Genomic DNA, 22,412 nt, shown 5'->3' with positions numbered 1-22,412 from the left:
AGGCAACTTGACCAAGTTGACAAAAGTCATTGTGGATGTGGATGTGATCATGGCCAGAGTTACACGTTTAAAAAGAAACTAGAGAAGGGTCATAAAGGGAGGAGTAACACCCTAGAAAGTGAGAGATTGCTCCTTTTGCAAGATACATAAATAGTACCTTCCAGGTCCTTTATGCTAAGGACAATAAGCTCTGGTCTATGATAGTCCTAATGAAGTAGATAGAAGTCTTTGAAGGAACCCTGTCACAGGTGGGGAAACAGATTTTCGCCTATCCTACTGTACCAGAAGTGCAATCTGGGCTACCATTTGCCATTCCCAAGTGAATCTACTGGGCCCACAGGAACACAGGCCCTTTCCTCCTGACTACAGCTGACCCAAGATGAGCCTGTAACCCGAGGGCAGCCAATCCAAGGGTTGGCTGGAAACTTGTGTGACCTGGTATAGGAAGAGGAGCTGGGCCAGACCCCCTGCTTCAGAATCTGAAGAGCAACAAAAGACTCAGAGCCACATGGTGTCATGGTACATAGAAACTTGTGGGAGCCAGCAAGTACAGAAAAGATAGGATACAAGAACAGGTTAAACGGAAACAAAAGATGGCAGGCAAAAAGCTGAGACATCCAGCAATCATGCGCTTCCATAGAGTAGCCCGGATGTGACCGTCTCTCTGGTCAGGCCCGGACACCTTTGGTGATAGCTGTCATTGTGACGCCTTCTGTGTCCGGCTCTGCGCTAAGGACTTCACACTGGCTTCCTTTCCCGCTGAGACACAGATCTTGTTCTCACTACTTCACAGATAAGTAAACTAGGCTCCTGATGGTTAAGTAACATATGTTACATCTGATGATGCCAGGACCTGAATACAGGTCTGACTCAGAGTCTAGACCCATGACGCTGTACTCACCCACATGTGTCCTTAAGTTCAGGTTCTTTGCATTCCCCAATCCTCCTCCTCCTCCAGTGCCTACCAGTTTGACCTCACTTGAGGTCCTTTTGCTGCTAAGAGTCTGACACTTCCCTAGTCTAAGACTGTCTTGTATATAGGCCCTGTGAGAAGTGAGTGCTTCCTTTGTAGAGTGAACAGAACAGGGTCGAGGCGTCCACCAAACACATAGAAAAAACAAATCTGATGACAAAGAGTTCCTCATCTGTAAGCCATTTGGGGAAAGACTGGCTTTTACTCATTGCTGAGCAGCCCTCAGACAGCTCTTTGTTGTCTAGGAAGCTGCGATATGGGGTGATAGGTGGGGAGAAGGACTGGGGTATTCTGACTCTCCTCAGAGAAAACCGTGAGCAGGAACCGGGTGTTCCATCCCATTTGGAATGGATAAAGGAACTGAGACAGTGAACATTTGTTATTCCCCAATAAGCCGTAGGGTCTGATCCTGGTTGGGATAGGCATGGTCACCCAAGTCTCTCCAAAATGCTCCAAAAAGAAGCCCCGCAGAATCTCCCCCACCGGAACTTTGCAGTCCTTATTATTAATGATGAGAAAGTTACGTAAAGCACTGCTCTAGCCAGAGCCCAGCTATGGTGTTTCCAATATCGAATATCCAGCAAAAAGGATCAGAGACCTTTCACTTTCTAGATAAGCAATCAACTTCATTTATTTTCACATCTGTGGCTGAAACAGAGGCTCATCTAATGGTGACAATGAAAAACTTAGTAAGCAAAGAGTGAATCTGGTTACAGTCCACATCTGGGTCTACTCCGAGGAGATAGGCCTATTTGTGTGTGACAGACTTCTTAGCCCAGGGGGCAGACTGATGAAGGGCACATTCCTGGGTTCTCCTCTTTCCTGCCTTGTCCTGACAACCAATCCTCAGGTACTTCAACTGCAGTTAAATGCATGGTTTCTCTCAGGAGCCTTCGATGGACCAGGTTTCTCCACACACTGAAACCTTCGCGGTTCGACTTAACTTTTCCACTGAGCGCATTTTATGTATCCACCCTTGAATCTTAAGCAAACAAACTCTAGAGCTGGCCTGGAGTTTTACCTGGTAGAGGATGGGTGCTGGGAAAGGAGACCAGAATGCACAGCTGAAACCCCCTGGTGTGTATGGAGCTGAGGATTAGGAGAACACCTACTTGCATCTTTCTGGCATGGTCCTGCCCATTCCCTTTCACTGAGCTTCGTGGCTCTGGCCTCATTGGTATTTGAACCGTGTTCACAGCCTGACAAAGTTTGGGTCCCTGCTGGCTACAGTTCCTTGCAGAAAGGACTGTGGGCTCTATCTGCAGCATTTTAACCCACAGGTCTCTTTCATTAATAAGCTCTGTGTCCTCATTAAATCTTTGACTTACAGAAAAAGAATTTCTGATGTTATCTAGACCAACATCACAACTCATGTAGGAATCCCTTTCAAGCACACTCTGGCAAATGCTTAAATGCCTCCAGAAAAGGGAGCTCACCACCTAAAGATAATACTTTGATTCTTCTCCCTCTTAATTAGGAGACCAAGGTGCAAACCAGAGCTGGGTCTCACACCAAGTTCCTAGTGGGTCAGCAGTGAAGCTGGAACCCTGGCTTTGGGAGCCCCAGAACCCCCACGTTTACGCGTGGTACGGGTCCAGATTCTAGCTAGAAAGCTCTTAATAACAACAGGCCAGGGTTCTGTTCGTCAGTTGTCTTGGTTTGTTCTATATTGGGATTTTTTCATCGCCTTCAGACTATAAATTACAGCAGCAGACTAGGTCTCACACCCATTTCTTAAGTCTCCCATGACCCCTGGTATTGTGAATGTCACAGAGCAGATGTTTCATAAATGCAATCATTCTAAAGAGCATGTTCAGACAGAACCTTCCCAGGAGCAAAGCTAGCTGGGGTAACACTTTCCTAGTGTGTTTAGGCAGAGCTAGGCTGGGTGAAGGTTGGGCTAGGTGATAAGGAAAAAATGGGTCTCTCTGTTATCATTTCATCAAGAAAGTGTTCTAAGTACTTGCAGACCTTGTTTCCAGGCATCTTGGAAAGATTCAGGGGAAACAGAGTATAGGAATAAACAGCTTTACTGCCCAAGACTTAGGGCTGTCTTTGTTTCCCACCTCAGGCTCCCAGCAAGAGTAACACAAATCGAGTTCCGTCAAGTTTCAACAAGAAATGTCTCTGCTCTGATTTAGGGGTCTTATGTGGCTTTGCCTGGATAGAAGCCAGAGATAGAGAATTCTGGCAGAAGAAATGTGTCACAAGTTTTATGATTTTTTTTTTTTTTTTAACTTCCAGAGGCTCACTTTTTTCCTTTTACCAGCCTCATTTTGCAGATGAAAATTTGCAATTTCTAAAGGGAAAGGGAGTTATGTCTAACTGCAAAGCCACTGAGGAGTAGGACCACGCTCAGATACTCTCCTCTGACCGAATGTCCCCGACAAAAGAACACATGGTAGCCAAGGTCCCTAAAAGCAGAACAAGCAGCAAGAGGCTGTCCTTGTCTGTATGTGGTGCTCAGCGCTCAGGGATCTACAGAGTTCTTCAATCTGCCCATTGCCACTGGGGAGAGTCAGAAGGGGTGAACATACACTCTGATGGCTCAAGAAAGCTGCATTACAGCACCATCATCTCACAACTGAGGAAATGAAACCTGAGACCCACTGGCACTTTCTGAAGCTCCATAACGCTTCCGGAAAGTGCTGTGATCTATTCTGCTGAGGACTGTCAAGAATACAAGACACCAGGAACGGAAAAATCAGCTTATTAGCTTGGAAATACGGAAAAATCTGATGTAAATGACTCCTTCTAAGAAACATGGTTCAGGCACAAATCTTAGGCTGTTCTGAAATTTCTCTGGGCTCTCTAGATTTTAAAGCTAGTGCTGAGAACACTGCTCCCACTTTTTTAACCAGGACTTCGGCAAACGTTCCTAGCGGTTTAAATGCCAGTAAGAGCCTGAATTCTGCAAATCAAACTATGCAAAGAACTGTTCTCCTTAAGAAGCTTTTAAAGTCAAACTTCTTGCTCCCCCAATATTAACCAAAATGGATTAGAAGAATTAATCCAGGAAACCTAGGAAGGCAGTCTTGAGTTACCATTCCGGGAGAGGCAGTGCATGAGCAGAGGGGCAGACCTTAGCTCGTGCCAGGGAGAAGCAGTACCATGGCCCGAGGCTCCAGCACTCTCTTCTAACAACCATCTTACCATCAGGGAATTAATGAGGTTCAATTAAATATCCTCATGCCTGGTGATGGGCTTCGAGTTCTGGAGGCTCTTCCCATGCACCTGTCCCCACCTAGAGCCACAATCATTATCAACTTATCACCCTGTGATGGAGTAACAGGGGCCAAATCTTGCTTTCCAAGCTCTCTGCAACCTTCTTATATAACTTCTGCTCAGGTAATACTTTTGTAAAGATCGGGATGCTGGGCTTCCTTCCAGGTCTTTCTGGGTTTCAAAATGTCGTGTTCTTGTGATGTTATGAAGTTCCAAAATTCCAGCAATGTCTCTAGTCAAGTGTCTAAGATCCCAAATTCATCGCCGGGCCACATAGCGATTACCGCAGGGGGGGTGCAGGGACTCGCGGGCACAGGTAACCGGAGAACATAGATACCCGTGAAAGGAGCGAGGTTTACAAAACCCCCCCTCCGCTCCCTTCCCCATACCACTGACCGGCCTCTAGCCCTTCGGTGTTAACGGCTAGGCCAGAGGTCTCGAGCCCAGGGAGGAGGGGCCCCGGGGGGTCAGGCGGCTGTCCGGATGGGTCACCGTCGCCGCCGCAGCCTCCGCTGTGGCCCGACCGCAGGTGGTCCTTGAGCGTCTGCTTGTAGCGGAAGCTTCGGCCGCAGTAGGCGCAGGGGTAGGGCCGCTCGCCCGTGTGGATGCGCTGGTGCTTCATGAGGTGGTGCTTGCGGATGAAGCTCTTGCCGCAGTGCGCGCAGCTGAACGGCCGCTCGCCCGTGTGCAGCCGCCGGTGGTTGAGCAGGTGCTCCTTGCGCATGAAGCTCTTACTGCAGTCAGTGCACGGGTACGGACGCTCGCCCGTGTGGATCATCTGGTGGCGAATCAGGGCCGAGTGGCCATTGAAGTCAATGCCGCACTGGGGGCAGGAGAAAGGCCGCTCCTGCGCGTGCCCCCGCTGGTGGAGCAGGAGGCTGATTTTCAGGCTGAAGCTGCGGCCGCACTGCGCGCAGCGGAAGGGCCTCTCGCTCGCGTGAGCCCGCCGGTGGCTGGTGAGTCGGGCCTGGTCGGCGAAGCGCTTGGGGCAGTCGGGGCAGGGGAAGGGGCGCTCGGTGCTGTTGTGGACCCGGAGGTGGTAGGTGAGTCTTGACGGGTGCGTGAAAGTTCTGGCGCAGTGTGGGCAGGTGGGGGGTGTCTCGCTAGCATGGGGCTGGGAGCTGCCGCTGAGATCGGCCTGCTGGGGAAAGTGCTTCGGGCACTGGGCACAGGACAAGGGGGGCTCAGCCGTGTGGCCACACTGGTGGGTCAGCAACATGTCCTGGCTGAGGCTCTTGCCACAGTGGTGGCAGGAGAATATCTGCTCCCCGGCTGGAGGTGGCAGGGGGTAGCTACCCAACTGAGTAAAAGTCACCTGGCCCTCAGAGGCTTCGGCCAGGTCAGTGGCTGGACGTCCAAAAGGCGCCATGGATGCGGACGGCTGGCTTTTAAAAGCCACCTCTGGAAAAGTATCCTTTGCCGCTGGTGGCGGAGAAGAGAAGGTGACTGGAACCTCTGGGCACAGAGAGGCTCTGGCGAGGCTTTCGGCTTTGATGACAAGCTCTTCATCTGAAAGAAAGGACTCAGAGTCACACCATGACAAGCTCTTCATCTGAAAGAAAGGACTCAGAGTCACGCCTGTCAACAGCTGTCTCGTGGCAACTGCCGTAATCCTACCCAGCTCCAGCAGACTGCACGGAGCTCTTAACTGGCTCAGATAGGAAGCTCAGTGGAGGTCTGAGATAATCATCAAGGCATGTACAGTCCCTGCAGCAAATCATCAGAGGGCTCGCCGCTGCACCTCTCCAATGCTCCCTGCTCGGAAAGGGAGAAACCCCGGCATCCACCTTTGCCAGCTCTCCTTTCATTCGGTTTCTCCTCTGCTCCAGGACTTTGATTCTGTTGCCTTTTGTGACAAGGCCTAAAATTACGCATTCACCCACTCCTACTCCCCTTCAGTCTGCCAGATAAATCCTTCCTGTTAGCTCTCCATACTTTCCCTGAAAATCGAGTCCGTGTTTCTGCCTCTGCTCTCTGCTCAGTCTGCCCTCCCTTTTGTAGCCTGCATCCCTTTCTTCCCATCTTCCCAAAGTATGCCCAACCTTGTCACACCAATCTTGCAGGGCCCAATTCTGGCTTCACAGCCTGCTGTGGGCCTTATCTAGACACCCAAACTAAAACTGACGTATGTTCTCCAAACTCCTCATTTCTTTTATAGAAGTCATCCGTCCCACTCACCCTGGAGACTTAACAGTAGGCACGCCCAGTACTGATGTGTGTGTGCCCGATATAAATATCCCAAGGAGCAGAAACGGCTATTTTTTATTTCTGTTTCCTAGAGTCTAAAAGAACATAGGGAATAGAAGATACTTAAAAATAGGTTGCATTAAGTAATATAAATGACTAGCTTCCTTCTGGCCTTGATGTTCTCTTCTACAATTCAGATGGCAAAATATAGATGGTGCTAAGGACCTTGGAAAGAAGCTGTTTGCTTCTTCTGCCATCACTGTCCTGAGGGAGAGCTCTTGGTCGACATTTGTGCCTCTCCAAGGACACTCTTGTCACTATGGCTAGTCTCCTCCCATTTTTGTTCTATCCTTTTCTAAATGATCCTCAAATGTTCTTCTGTCTTTCCCCATTCTCATACCTTTAGTCCCTCTGTGTGCACTTGTTTCTCGTCCTCTAACAAATCTACTTTGTCTTTATACTTAAAAGAGAGTGTTTTCTCACTTAAAATATATCTTAGTTTGATTTCATTTTCATCTCTAACTTATGTGAGCCTGTCTTTTCCCCCCTTTCCCCATTCTTCTTCCACTTCCTTGCCTCCATAACCCCCTCCTGTCCTCGGCTTCCTCTGTTGGTCCTGGCCTAAGCAGAGGCTGGGTGTGGGCATCTCTGATTCCTCACTCACCAGCATAGGCGCCCTTGTGCATGTCGCTCTCCTTGGTCTCCTGTGGGGCCCCAACCTGGGGCTCTTCCTCTTGTTTGATCCAAGACAGAATATCTGATGTTGAAATGCCAGGCTCTATTTGGGGGAAAAAGAGAATAGCCTTCAGGGCTCGACTCCGAAAATGATCTCGTTGGCTTGTTGAACACTGTCTTGCCCAAATATTTATCTCTGATTACAAAACCAAAACTGAACCAGCCTTTAAAAAAAGGCATACATCTGAGAACCAGTTCAAAATGAAGCCAGATTTAATGTATTTTTACATGATATACTCAACTTCAGTGACTGTTTTCATTTTAAAACAAATCAGTTTTTATTTTGGAGAGGATGCCCTGACATGCATCTAGAATTAGTGGTGCCTTTCATTTTGTTAGCACTCTCACTTCCAGAATGTTTTTACTTTCTCTCACAGCTTTGTTTATGAAATAATGAAGCAGGGACTCTTTTCTCCATTTCAGTAGAGAGGGATTATTTTCTCCATTTCAGAGGTTAAATACATTGCCAGTAAGGAAGTATTTATGATGAAACGCCATATTATCAAAGGTCTGCTTTAAAATATAGCAGGAAAAAAGCAGAAGAAACCAAGATTGACCAAAAAAGTTTTTCTTAGATGTTAATTAAAAAACAAAGACATTCCCAGAATTACAAAGTCAGGTCCTTTTAAACACAGATCTGACTCCTTAGAAACACACTTTTCAGGTTCCCAATTCTGGACTCTAAAAGATCATATTACTTCTGCCTATTAAATGATATAGCTCATTGTTTCCTGAACCCCCAGGAGAGGGGATAGCAGTCTTTGTGAGTCCCTCAGGCCTGGTGGCGGGGGTGGGGGGGGTGGTTCTTTTGGAAAGAAAAAAGAACAGCCTCTCAAGGCTTTGCACATAACATGGCTCATTTGGTCAGTGCAGAAACAGCTGTGTGAGCTATCCCAGCCAAGGCCTAGGTAGCCTTTTTTTGACCTAAGAGGACAAGCTGGTAAGCTGAGAAGGTGTGGAGAGTAAATTCAAATTGTACGCAGGTTCTGGTTTTATGTGTAGCAGATAGGCAGAACTCACTGTTTTTGCCCAATGCCTTTTAAATCAGTTAGAGACCACTGAAATCTAAAGGTGTGCCCAAAGCAGAAATATGAGGTTTGACAAGACTGAGGCCCGAAAGACTGGCAGGTTGTACGGTGAGACTGGGGAGACACAGGTTTGGGCACATGCGGCAGGTTGCCTTACCAACTCCTGACTTTAAACTACAGGATGAAATGTATTAAACATAGTCCAGCCTTTTCTTTCTCTTCTCCCAGATTTTATACTCACACATATATAAAGAGAAAAGCAGGAGGGGACAGACTGGGTTTGAGGAAGAGGGTCTTCTCGCAGATATCCAGAGGAGGAACTTTCTATTCATTAAAACTATGAGACTTTTAAAATGCATAATTGAGTCTCTTCATTAATTTTCTGAATGAGTTAGTGCTCTAGAAACCTCCAAATGGCATTCAAATGACTTTTTTTATTTTTTATTTTTTTTTGGTTTAGCATTATGAACTCATAGAATGTTATCTATCTGATATCAGAGTTTTAGTCCATTGCTCAAATTGTCCCTTCTTTGGCCAGCAGGAGCCTCTTCAGAGCAGCTCTGTCTTTTCACATCATCAAACATGTAGTTTCCTTCATTTCTGGGGTGACAGACTATCCCAGGTTCATCCTGTACATTTCCTGCTCCATGCACACAATCACTGATCTGAGAAATGGAATTTAGAGAATGCAATCTGGATGATAAGGATGCTAACTGCTCATAGGCTGTTGTTGCTTCTAGCTCCTTTCCATGGACAGAGCTATTAAAATACATATCTTTTAGAAAAAGTGTCGGGCGCCTGGGTGGCTCAGTCGTTAAGCATCTGCCTTTGGCTCAGGTCATGATCCCAGGGTCCTGGGATCGAGTCCCACATCAGCTCCCTGTCTGCGGGAAGACTGCTTCTCCCTCTCCCACTCCCCCTGCTTGTGTTCCTGCTCTCGCTCTCTCTCTGTCAAATAAATAAATAAAATCTTTAAAAAAAAAAAGTGTCATGAGTTTATATTAATATTTATGATTCATATTTAAGATTACAGGGTTTTAATTAAGTCCTTTGATTTTATACTTGTATCTTTTCTCCCTAACCCTGAAAATTTTGGTTCCTGATGACATTAACATAATCTTTGCTTTATCTGAATACTTGTGTCAAAGTAATACCAATATTATAAACAAAAATATGAACTCAATTTAAGATTATTTTGTGATACTTTTAGTCTTCAGGATCTATCCCTCTAGGGATATATAGTTAAAATATTGTTTTAGTCAGTTGGAAGAAATCTATTCTATGTATTTATGTTACATATATATCATACAGTAATTATTTCAGCCTGTGCCTGATTTTTAAAAATTTTTGTTTTTTAAATTTTGTAAAATATTTATAAGGTTCCGAAATCAAAACTATAAAATAAGATACATTCAGAGAGGACTAGTTTCCATCTCACATCTATGTCTCCTTGTATAGGTAGCCATTCTTACTGGTTTTTGTTTCAATTTTCCATTGTTTCTTTGTAAAAATAGAAGCAAATATATATACATCTTCATGTTTTTCCTCTTTATATGGCATACTAATCAAACTATTCTGTATCCCAGTTTCTTGACAATATATTCTGGGCATGTGTATAGCAGTATAGAGATCTTTCTCCTTCCTTTTTATAGCTGTACTATGTAGTGGTATCATTGTTTATTCAAGAGTGCCCTATTGATGGGTATTTGGATTCTTTCCAATCTTTTGTTACATTAGTCAGCAGCCAACCATAAAAGCTTTGGAGTGGTAAAAAAAACAACCCAGTTCTCCAGAAATGTAAATGGCTGTTGTTATTAGAACCCACTGGCTAAGCACATCTTCACTGAGCTTGGGAAATCCCAGGAAGCGAACCCTTCCTGTTGAATAATGATGCTAAAAGTTCCTCTGGTCATCTCACTAGATCAGTACAGCTAAGGAAATACTGATTTGATTAAATAATTGGGGCTTGGCACATCATAGGATGCACAGCATACTGTAGTGTCTACTGTACTTTGGTGGGAGTGGTGGGAGTATAGCCTGAGGACCTTTTGCAAGTGAAATGAAAGGAGCAGGAGAACTTGAACACTGTGATGGCCTGATAGACACCTGCATGGGGACAGAATATGGCAACTGCTGGTCAGGCGGCCACAAGAGCTTTCAAAGCACATCCCTCACAGGCCTAAGGAACCCCAACAGTGGATACTTACAGAAACATAGAATGAAAGTAAAATCATGGGTTCCTACCAGCAGCAGGCTTTGGAGAAAGCCAGAGAACAGAGAAAAACTGAATACTTATCAGATAGGAGGAAATGGAAAAATGCTGAGGTTCTAGATTTGAGAGGAAGTTAAAAATAGAAAAGCTGAGGGGCGCCTGGGTGGTTCAGTCAGTTAGGCGGCTGACTCTTGATTTTGGCTCAGGTCATGACCTCAGGGTCATGAGATCAAGCCTTGCGTAGGGCTCTGCACTCAGCAGGGAGTCTGCTTGAGATTTTCTCCCTCTGCCCCTTCCCCTGCTCGAGCTTTCTCTCTAAAATAAATAAAAATCTTAAAAAAAAAAAAAAATAGAAAAGCTGATCACAATAAAATATAAAAATTTAATGTCTACACTGGTTGAATGTCATTTTATTTTATTTTATTATTATTATTTTTAAAGATTTTATTTATTTATTTGACAGAGAGAGAGTGAGAGAGGGAACACAAGCAGGGGGAGGGGAGAGGGAGAAGCAGGCTTCCCGCTGAGCAGGGAGCCCGATGCGGGACTCGATCCCAGGACCCTGGGATCATGACCTGAGCCGAAGGCAGACGCTTAACGACTAAGCCACCCAGGCGCCCCTGAATGTCATTTTAACTATGAGGAAATCTGATTTTGTGTGAAAATCATTTTGTGTGTCTGTGTATGTTTTAAACAGGTAAGGACCCATGCTGTCTGAAAAGAAGCTGGAACCTTGAGGTTCTGGGGTATGTACAAAGGTATAAACCGAGCTAAAATGGTGCTGAGATTGGACTTTTTAAGCAGACAACAAACAATACTTAACACATGAAACAACCAGTGGTAAAAATATAAAAACTTTCTTTTGAAATTTTCTGTTAAACAGGTGTGGGACTAAAACATTGCCAGGTGAATGTGGTAAGTATTTGTGTAGTAAGTTAAAACCTCAAAGTTTTGTCATCCCTAGGATGATTCTTGTTCTCAAATAGGATAAACTAAAATAAAAGGATTATCATATTGGGATATGCCTTAATCACTGGCTTTGTTTAGGAAAAGATGGCCTTGCTGGACCAGAGTAAACAGACGCAGATAGGGGATCATGGAAATGCACATGAAACAATGACCCCGAAGTCTCCCCACAACTGCAAGATTTAGAAATGAATTTGCTTTACTTCCGGGTCATTCTACAATCTTGGCATGAGTTCATGGCTTCTGAACCAGAAGAAAGACAAAGATAATGGACTTTCAGTAATTATTCCATTTGAACTTCCTGGGTCAAGTTTTTCTCCAAAGAATTCTAAAAACTTGGTAGTTCAATATTCAAACTATAAGTGACCAAATAGTGGCCCCACACACAGCTGGTCTGCATGAGGCCCTGGTGATACAGTTAAAGAATTCCAGAAAATCTCAAGATTATGTTTTTCTGTGTTCTCCCATTCACTACTATTCTCCACTAATTGTATGCAATTTTATCTAAGACAGTAGGCATCAATGACTATTCCCTAGGGAGATATAATAATTTTTCTTTCCCTTCATCGGATTCAGATGATGGGGATAGAGATAGAATGTAAAATTAATTCCAAGATATTTGGACATAAAAGGAAAGGGGTGTCACATGGTACCATTACTATCCTCAAATCCATTCTACCCATTCTACCTATATATTTAATTATAATGCACAGGTCTTCTAAAGCTCCAGAATGAAATATGATAATAAGTTATGGGCTTTATGTTATAAGAAATATGGATAAAATCCAAATATATTTTAGAAAATTAAGTTTTCTAAAATTATATCAATATTCCAACATAAACACACCAGTCTAACAAAAAATTACACAGTATGTGAAAACTGATTTTTAAAACTACGATGTTTTAGAGAAGCTGCTTGCTGAAAAGCAAAAAAAAAAAAAAAATTTGATTCTTTGGTATAGAAACTACTTTTTTTTTTTAAATTCTGTGTCTTGCCTTTTTTCTTTCCTATTATTATTTTTTTTTAAGATTCTATTTATCTATTTGACAGAGAGAGAGGGAACACAAGCAGGGGGAGTGGGAGAGGGAGAAGCAGGCTTCCTGCTGAGCAGGGAGCCCGACGCGGGGCTCAATCCCAGGACCCTGGGATCATGACCTGAGCCGAAGGCAGATGCTTAATGACTGAGACACCCAAGCGCCCCTAGAAATTATTTAAAAAAACCCCAAAAACTGTAAATGAAGAACAATCTATCAAAAAGACATTTTATTAGTTACATCACTAAAGTGGCCTAGAATTAGTACCTCTGCCTCATATTTGTGTGGAACAATCTGTTATGAGCCCAGGGCGCCTGGGTGGCTCAGTCGGTGAAGCGTCTGCCTTTGGCTCGGGTCATGATCTCAGGGTCCCGGGATCGAGTACTGCATCGGACTCTCTGCTCAGCAGGGAGCCTGCTTCTCCCTCTCTCTCTGCTCCTCCCCCTGCTCGTGCTCTCTGTCTCAAATAAATAAATAAAATCTTAAAAAAAAAAAATCTGTTATGAACCCTAATAAGCAGACAGTTTATTACTATTCTCCACTGAAAGGAATCAGGATTTTTCGTGTGTTAGGAGAAAGAAAATCTGGCTGCCTATTCTCAGAAGGGCCTGCCTGCAAGGTTTACATCCCTATGCTGATAGAAAACTTCCCCTCAATGTTAGGAGTGCTTCACCAGGCCTAAATTGTTTGTGTAGTGTAGTTGATGCTGAACATTTGTCTTCTTTCCGGGAGTCTAGAATTTTGGTATGTGTGAGGCAAAGGATGCCTACGTGACCAGCTCACAGTGAAAGCCCTGGGTGCTGATTCTCTAATGAGTTTCTCTGGGAGACAACACTCTGCACATGTTGTCACAACTCACTGCTGGAGGAATAGCATGTGTCCTGTGAGACTCTACTGCAAGAGGACTCTGGAAGGTTGCCCCCGGTCCCCTCCAGACTTTGCCCTGTGCGCCTTTTATCTCTGCTGGTTTGCTCTGTGTCCTTTTGCTGTAATAAACCTTAACCCTAAACATGACTTTATGCTGAATCCTGTGTGTCCTCCTAGTAAGGGACCGAACCTGGGGGTTGCGCTGGGGACCAACACAGCCTAGAGCATGTATATATATATATATTTTTTTTTTTTTGAAGATTTATTTATTTGAGAGAGAGAGAGAAGGAGCATGACGGGGGGAGGGGCAGAGAGAGGGGGAAGCAGGTTTCCTGCTGAGCACAGAGCCCAGCTTGGGGCTTGATCCCAGGATCCCGAGATCATAACCTAAGCCGAAGTCAGACACAACCGACTGAGCCACCCAGGTGCCCCTGGAGCATATTTTTAAAGAAAACCAGTACTGAGGCACCTGGGTAGCACAATCTGTTAAGTGTCTGACTCTTGATTTCAGCTCAGGTCGTGATTTCAGGGTCATGAGATGGAGCCCTTGTCAGGCTCCACGCTCAGTGGGGAGGGAGTCTGCTTGAAATTCTCTCCCTCTCCCTCTACCCCTGCCCCTGCACTCACACACGCGCTCTCTCGCTCTCAAATAAATAAATCTTTTTTTTTTTTTAAAGATTTTATTTATTTATTTGACAGAGAGAGACACAGCGAGAGAGGGAACACAAGCAGGGGGAGTGGGAGAGGGAGAAGGAGGCTTCCCGCGGAGCAGGGAGCCCGATGCGGGGCTCGATCCCAGGACCCTGGATCATGACCTGAGCTGAAGGCAGACGCTTAATGACTGAGCCACCCAGGCGCCCCTCAAATAAATAAATCTTTAAAAAAAAAAAAAAAAGGGTTGCCTGGGTGGCTCAGTCAGTTAAGCATCTGACTCTTGATTTTGGCTCAGGTGGTGATCTTGGAGTCATGGGATTGAGCCCTGCACTGGGCTTCTTTCTCAGAACAAAGTCTGCTTGTCCCTCTCCCTCTGCTCCTCCCCCTGCTCACTCTCTCTCAAATAAATAAAATCTTTATTTTTATTTATTTTTAAAGATTTTATTTATTTGACAGAGAGAATGTGAGAGAGGGAACACAAGCAGGGGGAGTGGGAGAGGGAGAAGCAGGCCTCCTGCTGAGCACGGAGCCCAATGCGGGACTGGATCCCAGGACCCCGGGATCATGACCTGAGTGGAAGGCAGACGCTTAACGACAAGCCACCCAGGTGCCCCTGCTTGTTTTAATTTTATGTAAACATGCATTAACATATTTGGTTGACCACCCACAAATGGAGTCTTAAAAACCATGGTAAAAATGAACTGACAAGATGGCAGCGAAATGAAACTTTCATATACTATTACAAAACCAAGTTACTTACATCTCTGCCATTTGTCCCCAAAAATAAAATGACACACTGATTTATACTAGCTGAAAACTATGTCAGATAACTAATAATGTAAACTAAGGAGTAATTTCTTTTTTTTTTTTTTAAAGATTTTATTTATTTGAGAGAGAGAAAGTGAGAGAGAGAGAGCACAAGAGGGGGGAGGGTCAGAGGGAGAAGCAGACTCTCCGCTGAGCAGGGAGCCTGATGCAGGACTCGATCCCGGGACTCCAAGATCATGACCTGAGCCGAAGGCAGCCGCTTAACTGACTGAGCCACCCAGGCGCCCCTCCTTTTTTTTTTTTTTTAAAGATTTATTTATTTGAGAGAGAGAGACAGCGAGAGAGGGAACATAAACCGGGGGAGTGGGAGAGGGAGAAGCAGGCTTCCTGCCGAGCAGCGAGCCTGATGCAGGACTTGATCCCAGGACCCTGAGATCATGACCTGAGCCGAAGGCAGACACTTAACTGACTGAGCCACGCAGGTGCCCCTAAGGAGTAACTTCCAATAATTACTGTAATCAAGTCACCCAACTTTTTGATATGATTTTAGATTTATTATTTATATCCCTGATATAAAGTTAATCAAATTCAATCTGTTACATTGCTTAATACAATCACCCATAGATTCTTTTTTTTTTTTTTAATTTTATTTATTCGTTAGACAGAGAAAGAGAGCATAAGCAAGGGGAGTGGCAGGCAGAGGGAGAGGAAGAAGCAGACTCCGCGCTGAGCAGGGAGCCCGACGTGGGGCTCAATCCCAGGACCTGGGATCATGACCTGAGCCGAAGGCAGACACTTAACTGACTGAGACGCCCCTCACCCACACATTCTTAAAAAATAATATGTGTGGGGGTGCTTCTCCCTCTCCCTCTGCCGCTCTCCCTGCTTGTGCTCTTTCAAATAAATAAATTTTAAAAAATCTTAAAAAAAAAATGTGGCAGATACATGCATTCCTCCAAAGTCAGAGAATGTTAAGATCTGAAAGGTTCATTGTATGTAAAATTTACCTCAAAAGAAAAAAATAGTGAACTCTAGGTTAATGATATTCATACTGAACTATTAATGGGGAAATGTATTAAAATCTTTATTGATTTGGAAATACAATGAAAAGAGGATGGATTGACAGGGATGCAGAGATGGATAAATACGTGCTAACGGAGTAAAATATTAGTGGTAGAATCCAGGTAGTAGGTGTCTGGGTGTTCACTGTAAAATTATTTCAACTTTTCTGTTTGGAAATTTTCATAATAAAATGTTAAAAAAAAATAACAGTGTATGGGAGAGGGGGTAGGTTGTAAGAAAAGTTCATCTAATAGAGATGTCTGAAGGATGAACTTTCTGTGAGCTTTCTATCCAGCAAAGAACAAAATGATGAGCTTTTTCTGAGAGCAGAAGTGGGACTTCAGAGAAAATACAACTGGACTTTGGTGAGCAGTCTTTCCCGCACAATATGAAGCAGCTACCAACCAAATAAATGAGGGAGAGTTCATTAATGCTGGCTGGCTCCCAAACCAGGCAAAATCCGCTTGGCCCATCCTCTGGTGGACATCCTCTGCTGGTTCAGTGCGTCTCCGAGGGACCGTGTGGACTCCCAGCCCACCCCCAGCATTTCTGAACAATCAGGTGTACACTCAAGAAGCCACTTCCCCTCATATGAGCATAATTGCTTCCCCTGCCATCTAAGGATACGTTTATTTTGTTAAATAATTAAGTCTCAGAACTTTGTCATGGAATACCATTAACAGCCCTCAGATTCGTGGTACTGACGGAAGAAGGCAAAGGACCAGTAATCTCTAAGTACTCTCTCCTAGCTGCTTCAGCATGGAGAGGCTCTGGAAGCCCCAAGCCCTGCTTACTCAGTTCTGAGCCACTGTCTCTGACCAGGCAAGGGAGACAAGGAATGGATAATCTCTTCTGCTACTTACCTTCACTGGGGTCTGTGGGAATCTCACTTTCCTCTGGTCCTGCCTGCTCCTCTGTATTATGTTCTCCTTCCGGCTGAATCTGAGATAAGACATCAGGTTGATTCATGGCATAATCTAGGAGAGGAAGAAGGGAAAGGGGGGATGACCAAGAGATCAATGAGGATGACAACGAACTGCCATTAAGGCTGAGCTACAGGCTTTGAGGTCCATGGTCCCAGAGGATTCATTTCAGAATCTCTACCACTCGGCCCCATCTATTCACCTCCTGCACGGACGCTATCTCTTCGGAAAGCATGTAAGAGGAGAGGTAATGTGTGGGAAGGTACACATGCCTCATTAGCACTGCTCGCCTGCTACTTTCACTGAGGGACAGGGACAGTGTGCCGCAAGATGGAGAACAAGGCCCTTTCAAGGTGAAGGACGCCCATGGAAACCACCCTGCCCGCCCAGCCAGAACTCTGAGCTGCATTCTCCGTCCTGCAAATTGGCAGAAGGAGAGATTATGATTTTCCATTTAGCAAGGGCGAACTGGAAATCTTTGGTTTGCGATCAGAATGTGAAGTGTGTGAGGACAGAGTGAAAATGAGAACTGCTGGAGGACAAGGGCCTGTACAAAGTCCCCTTAGTGCTGCGGTCACCTCATTCAAAAGGTGACAGCGTGGCCTCACCCATGGAGATGAGAGACTCGTAGTTGCCCTTCATGATATTCTTGTAAAGTTCCTTTTGCCATTCTTCTAATTTTTCCCACTCTGGAGTGGAAAAGTAGATGGAGATATCATCAAATGTCACAGGCACCTGAAATTATAATCATACTGGGGTTAGTCCCTCCTGCTGCAATTCAGTCATTCCGTTTATCTGAGTACCTACTTGTCACAAAAAACTGTGAGTTGCTGGAAGGACAGAGGAAAAACTTAAGGCACAGATCCAACCTCCAGGAGTTGAAGATGTTTTCAGGGAGAACGGTAATAAACTTTAGGGCTCCAAGTTTTGGGAGGTTGGAGGATATTACTTGTAAATAGTTCCTCATAGATAGGCACCAATGCCAAGCAGTATTTAATTCACATAATACAACATATTCTGAATATCCACTAAGTACAAGGCTTATCCAATTATCAAGATTATAAAAAAATGGTTTCTGCCCAAAATAAGCACATAATTATACTCAAATTAAAGACATGGACCAGAAATTTTGGATACCAAGCTATAATGGGGCTGGGATGAGTCTAGAAGAGGTGGGGCTCTGGCTAGTCCTAAAAGACAGACAGGCTTGATGGGAACAGGAGAACATGTAAGCACAGAAGACTGGAGAGTACTTTCGGAGGAGAATTCTGAAGGTGGCCTAGTTGGAATTCAGGCTTCGTGTAGAGAATGGTCATATGCAGAACAGAATCCCTCACCCCTCCAGCATAGTTTTGTCTAAAGCTAGGTACTTTCCCCTGGGTAAAAACTAGAAGGTTCTTCTGTAAAGAAATATAAGAGTTGCCTCCCCAGGTACCTAGTATGGACACTATCACCTAGTATAACACTCTCCTCATTCTGGTGTTTAGCTGCTCATCATCGTAAGGCTAGCTCAACCTCCTATCACTGGACAGCTTTCTATAGTTAAACTCTTAAATAAGAGCTAAGCACTAAGTCTCAATGACCAGTTAGAAAAGACTGCCACACGAACAATAAAGACTGAAATGAGGGAGGAGGGATGCCTGGGTGGCTCAGTTGGTTAAACGTCTGCTTCGGCTCAGGTCATGATCCCAGGGTCCTGGGATCGAGTCTTGCATTGGGCTCCTTGCTCAGCGGGAAGCCTGCTTCTCCCTCTGCCTACTGCTCCCCCTGCTTGGGCTCTCTCTCTCTGACAAATAAATAAAATATTTTAAAAAATAAATAAAATAAAATGAGGGAGGAAAATGTGTAAAGAACAAAAATACCTAGGCAACATAATTTAAAAAACAAAACCATACCACCACCAACTCCTAATTAGTATCCCCACAAAGATTTAAGAGCTATAACACCACCCATAAAATAAAACAGGATGCTATGAAAAAAGAAAAATCAGAGAACAAGAAAGACTCTTGGTAACTACTACACACACACACACACACACACACACTCTTTTCCCCAAAATTAAAAAATTCATACTCGGGGCATCTGGGTGGCTCAGTCAGTTATGTGTCTGCCTTTGGTTCAGGTCATGATCCCAGGGTCCTGGGATCGAGTTCCACATCAGGCTCCTTGCTCATAGGGAGCCTGCTTCTCCCTCTCCCTATGCTGCTCCCCCTGCTTGTTCTCACTCTCTTAAATAAAATCTTAAAAACAAAAATACATACTCATCTTCATAAACTTAACATACCCATTGAGAAACAAAGGTCTATACAAGACTATGAGGTAACTGGCTTTATTTTCCAATTGCTTCATTTGTGGAATTTCTTTTGCCTCCAACTAGAAATTTTGTTCTTAGGGACTAGAACTATAATTATTCATTTTACACTTTGCTCAGCATCTAAAGCCAGGGTGGGGACAAATGTAGATACTCAATAGCATATTTTCTTTTTTTTTTTAAAGGTTTTATTTATTTATTTGACAGAGAAAGAGATAGCGAGAGCAGGAACACAATCGGGGGGGTGGGAGAGGGAGAAGCAGGCCTCCCGCCGAGCTGGGAGCCCGATGTGGGACTCGATCCCAGGACCCTGGGACCATGACCTGAGCCGAAGGCAGACGCTTAAGAGCCACCCAGGTGCCCAGGACCAGAGTTTTTAATGAGCTTCTCAGTGAGACACAGAGGACGGGCATGCGCTGGGGCCCAGGGTGCATGAGGAAGCTGCAGCTCTGCGACCACGCACAGGAGGGACTATAGTTGAGGAATCCAGAGAATTCCAAGCTCGAAGCTGGCAGAAACACGGAGTAGGAATAAAAGTGATTATAGACTGCAGTTTGAAGGTCTGTCTTTGGAACAGCAGGCCCTCCATGGTCCTCTCAGCAGACCTGGCAGAGCGACTAAGCAGCAGTGTTGACCCCAAAGCTGACACCAAAGACATCACCTCTAAGGAAATGGAACAGCCTCCCTGGAGACGGCATGCGGTCCCAGGGTGGGTGTTGACAACACAGCACTGCCTTACTCCTGGCCTCTGGGTGGCCCCTGCACTCCCTATTTGCTCCTTGCCACAGCACCTCAAAGTGAAGCCCACCTAGATCTAGCATCAATGGAGACAGCTCTCTCCTGTAAAGGAAAGATCTTTTGGCTAAACAGACTCATATGGGGGCGCCTGGGTGGCTCAGTCGGTTAAGCATCTGTCTTCGACGCAGGTCATGATCTCAGGGTCCTGGGATCGAGCCCCATGTCAGGCTCCTTGCTCAGCAGGGAGCCTGCTTCTCCCTCTCCCCGCGCTCCTGCTCTCTCTCTCTCAAATAAATAAATAAAATATTTTTTAAAAGTCGTGGTAAAATAAATACAACATAATAGTTACCATTTTACCTATTTTTTTTTAAATCTTTTTTTTTTTAAGATTTATTTATTTATTTATTTGACAGAGAAAGAGACAGTGAGAGAGGGAACACAAGCAGGGGGAGTGGGAGAGGGAGAAGCAGACCTCCCGCTGAGCAGGGAGCCCGATGCGGGACTCGATCCCAGGACCCTGGGATCATGACCTGAGCTGAAGGCAGACGCTTAACGACTGAGCCACCCAGGCGCCCCATTTTAGCTATGTTTAATACAGTTTAGCGGCATGAAGTCCATTCACATTACCGTGTGACCATCACCACTGTCCATCTCCAGAACATCCCAAACGAAACTCTGTCCCCATGAAACACTCACCGCAGCCCTCCTGCCCTAGCCCCTGGCGCCCACGATTCTGCTTTCTGTCTCTGTAAATTTGACTATTCTGGGGACCTCATATAAGTGAAATCTTTGTCCTCTCGTGACTGGCTTATTACACTCAGCGTAACACCTTCCAGGCTCACCCATGTTAGAGTGTGTCAGCATTTCCTTTTTAAGGCTGAATAATATTCCGTTTCTCTCAGAACTTTAAGGGCATTCGTGCTTTGTCTCGTAACATCAAATGCCATTGATGAAAACCTTAGGGCCAACTCAATTCCAAATTAATATTTTGGTATTCCAAAGAAACAGCAAATCCATCTGTAAGAAGTCTGTTTTCTTCTTTCTGGAAGCTTTCATCTTCCATTTATACTTGTTTTTCTAAAAGGTGTTGAGGTTGTGTCTGAGGTAGGTCTTTTAATATTTGTGTCAGAACCTTGGTATGAGCTTTCAGTCAGAAAACGGGTGTCTGTCCAGCTCTGGGACCTTTTCTTCCATAATTCTATTTTTATAATATTTCATCCCCATTTCTCCTTTTCTTGCTGGGAAGATGGATCATCTTTGTCTCTAACTTGCCCTTCTTGTTCTTCACCTTTTTAGAGTTCCCCGACCTTTCTTTCCAGCCTTTCTCATTTTTATTTTAACAATTTAATTTTCAAGAACATTTATTTCTAGCTCCTTTTTTGAAGCAGGCTGAACTTTTTCAAACGGACGCAACATCTGAATTTCTCTGGGAATACGTATTAGGGGCTTGTCTGTTAGTTCACTGTTGGCGTTTTTTTCTTCCAGGATTGTAGTTCGTAGTAGTTTCTTCTAGTTTGTAGTGTTTGTTCATCGTGGTGCTGTAATTTTTTTTTAATACTGAGTAATGCTAGGTTATATATTCATAAATGAAGGATTTGACTGATTAATAGGTTAACTTCAGGAAGCTGGCCTGTTTTCTCTGCCACCATGTGAATCTGTTTAAAAGGGTTTGTTTTTGTTTTGTTTTTTTAAAGATTTTATTTATTTGAGAGAGAGAGAATGAGAAACAGAGAGCATGAGAAGGAGGAGGGTCAGAGGGAGAAGCAGACTCCCCGCCGAGCAGGGAGCCCGATGAGGGACTCGATCCCGGGACTCCAGGATCATGACCAGAGCCGAAGGCGGTCGCTTAACCAACTGAGCCACCCAGGCGCCCTGTTTAAAAGGGTTTTTAAAAAAGATTTTATTTATTTGAGAGAGAGAGAGAGCATGCATGAGTGAGGGGGAGGGGCAGAGGGCGAGGGAGAAGCAGACTCCCCACTAAGCAGGGAGCCCGATGTGGGACTGGATCCCAGGACCCTGGGATCATGACCTGAGCTGAAGGCAGACGCTTAACCAACTGAGCCCCCCAGGTGCCCCAATTTTACCACAATTTTAAAAATTGAAACTAATAAGAAAACTGTGGGAAAATTATTCTGAACTTGGCCCTCAAAAGTAAGGACAGAATAAGAGCATTTTCAACAAAGTCACAAATTTACTTCCCATATTTAAAGCTAGTAAATCTTCAGTATATTCTAATTTCAAGAAGAAATCTTTAAGAAAAATCACATTTTATATATGATTTTGGAGTTTAAGATGGAGAATTTACTTTTTTTTTTTTTTTAAAGATTTTATTTATTTATTTGAGACAGAGAGAATGAGAGAGAGCACATGAGAGGGGGGAGGGTCAGAGGGAGAAGCAGACTCCCTGCCGAGCAGGGAGCCCGATGCGGGACTCGATCCCGGGACTCCAAGATCATGACCTGAGCCGAAGGCAGTCGCTTAACCAACTGAGCCACCCAGGCGCCCTACTTTTTTTTTTTTAACAATTTATTTATTTGGGGAGGGAGGGGCAGAGGGACATTTAAACTCCTGGGGTGCCTGGGTGGTGCATGACCTGGGCCTAAACCGAGTCGTGTACCACCCAGGCATCCCAGGAGTTTAAATGCACCCCAAGAATTTAAATGTTATCCATTTATCCAGGTAAGATAATGGATACACACTTTAATTTACCTTTTCTGCTAATCTTATG

The 22,412-nt window shown here is 44.6% G+C and overlaps 1 protein-coding gene across 1 annotated transcript in view; it reads right to left on the bottom strand.

Moving 5' to 3' along the window:
- Nucleotides 1-303: 303 nt before the first annotated feature.
- ZNF398 (zinc finger protein 398) overlaps nucleotides 304-22,412 on the bottom strand; it is a 29,530-nt gene continuing 7,421 nt past the window's right edge. Inside the window, exons 3-6 of the mRNA XM_035021335.1 lie at nucleotides 17,244-17,370; nucleotides 16,576-16,689; nucleotides 7,050-7,163; nucleotides 304-5,707 (exon numbers count right to left, since the gene is read on the bottom strand). Of these exons, the coding sequence (XP_034877226.1) occupies nucleotides 4,554-5,707; nucleotides 7,050-7,163; nucleotides 16,576-16,689; nucleotides 17,244-17,370 (1,509 nt within the window). The 3' untranslated portion in view covers nucleotides 304-4,553. The remainder of the gene's footprint in view (nucleotides 5,708-7,049; nucleotides 7,164-16,575; nucleotides 16,690-17,243; nucleotides 17,371-22,412) is intronic.

This window comes from Mirounga leonina, unplaced genomic scaffold (genome assembly GCF_011800145.1).
Source record: "Mirounga leonina isolate KUSES-001 unplaced genomic scaffold, KU_Mleo_1.0 Mir_174, whole genome shotgun sequence".
NCBI lineage: Eukaryota > Metazoa > Chordata > Mammalia > Carnivora > Phocidae > Mirounga > Mirounga leonina.
This window is presented reverse-complemented; position numbering and strand designations above follow the sequence as displayed.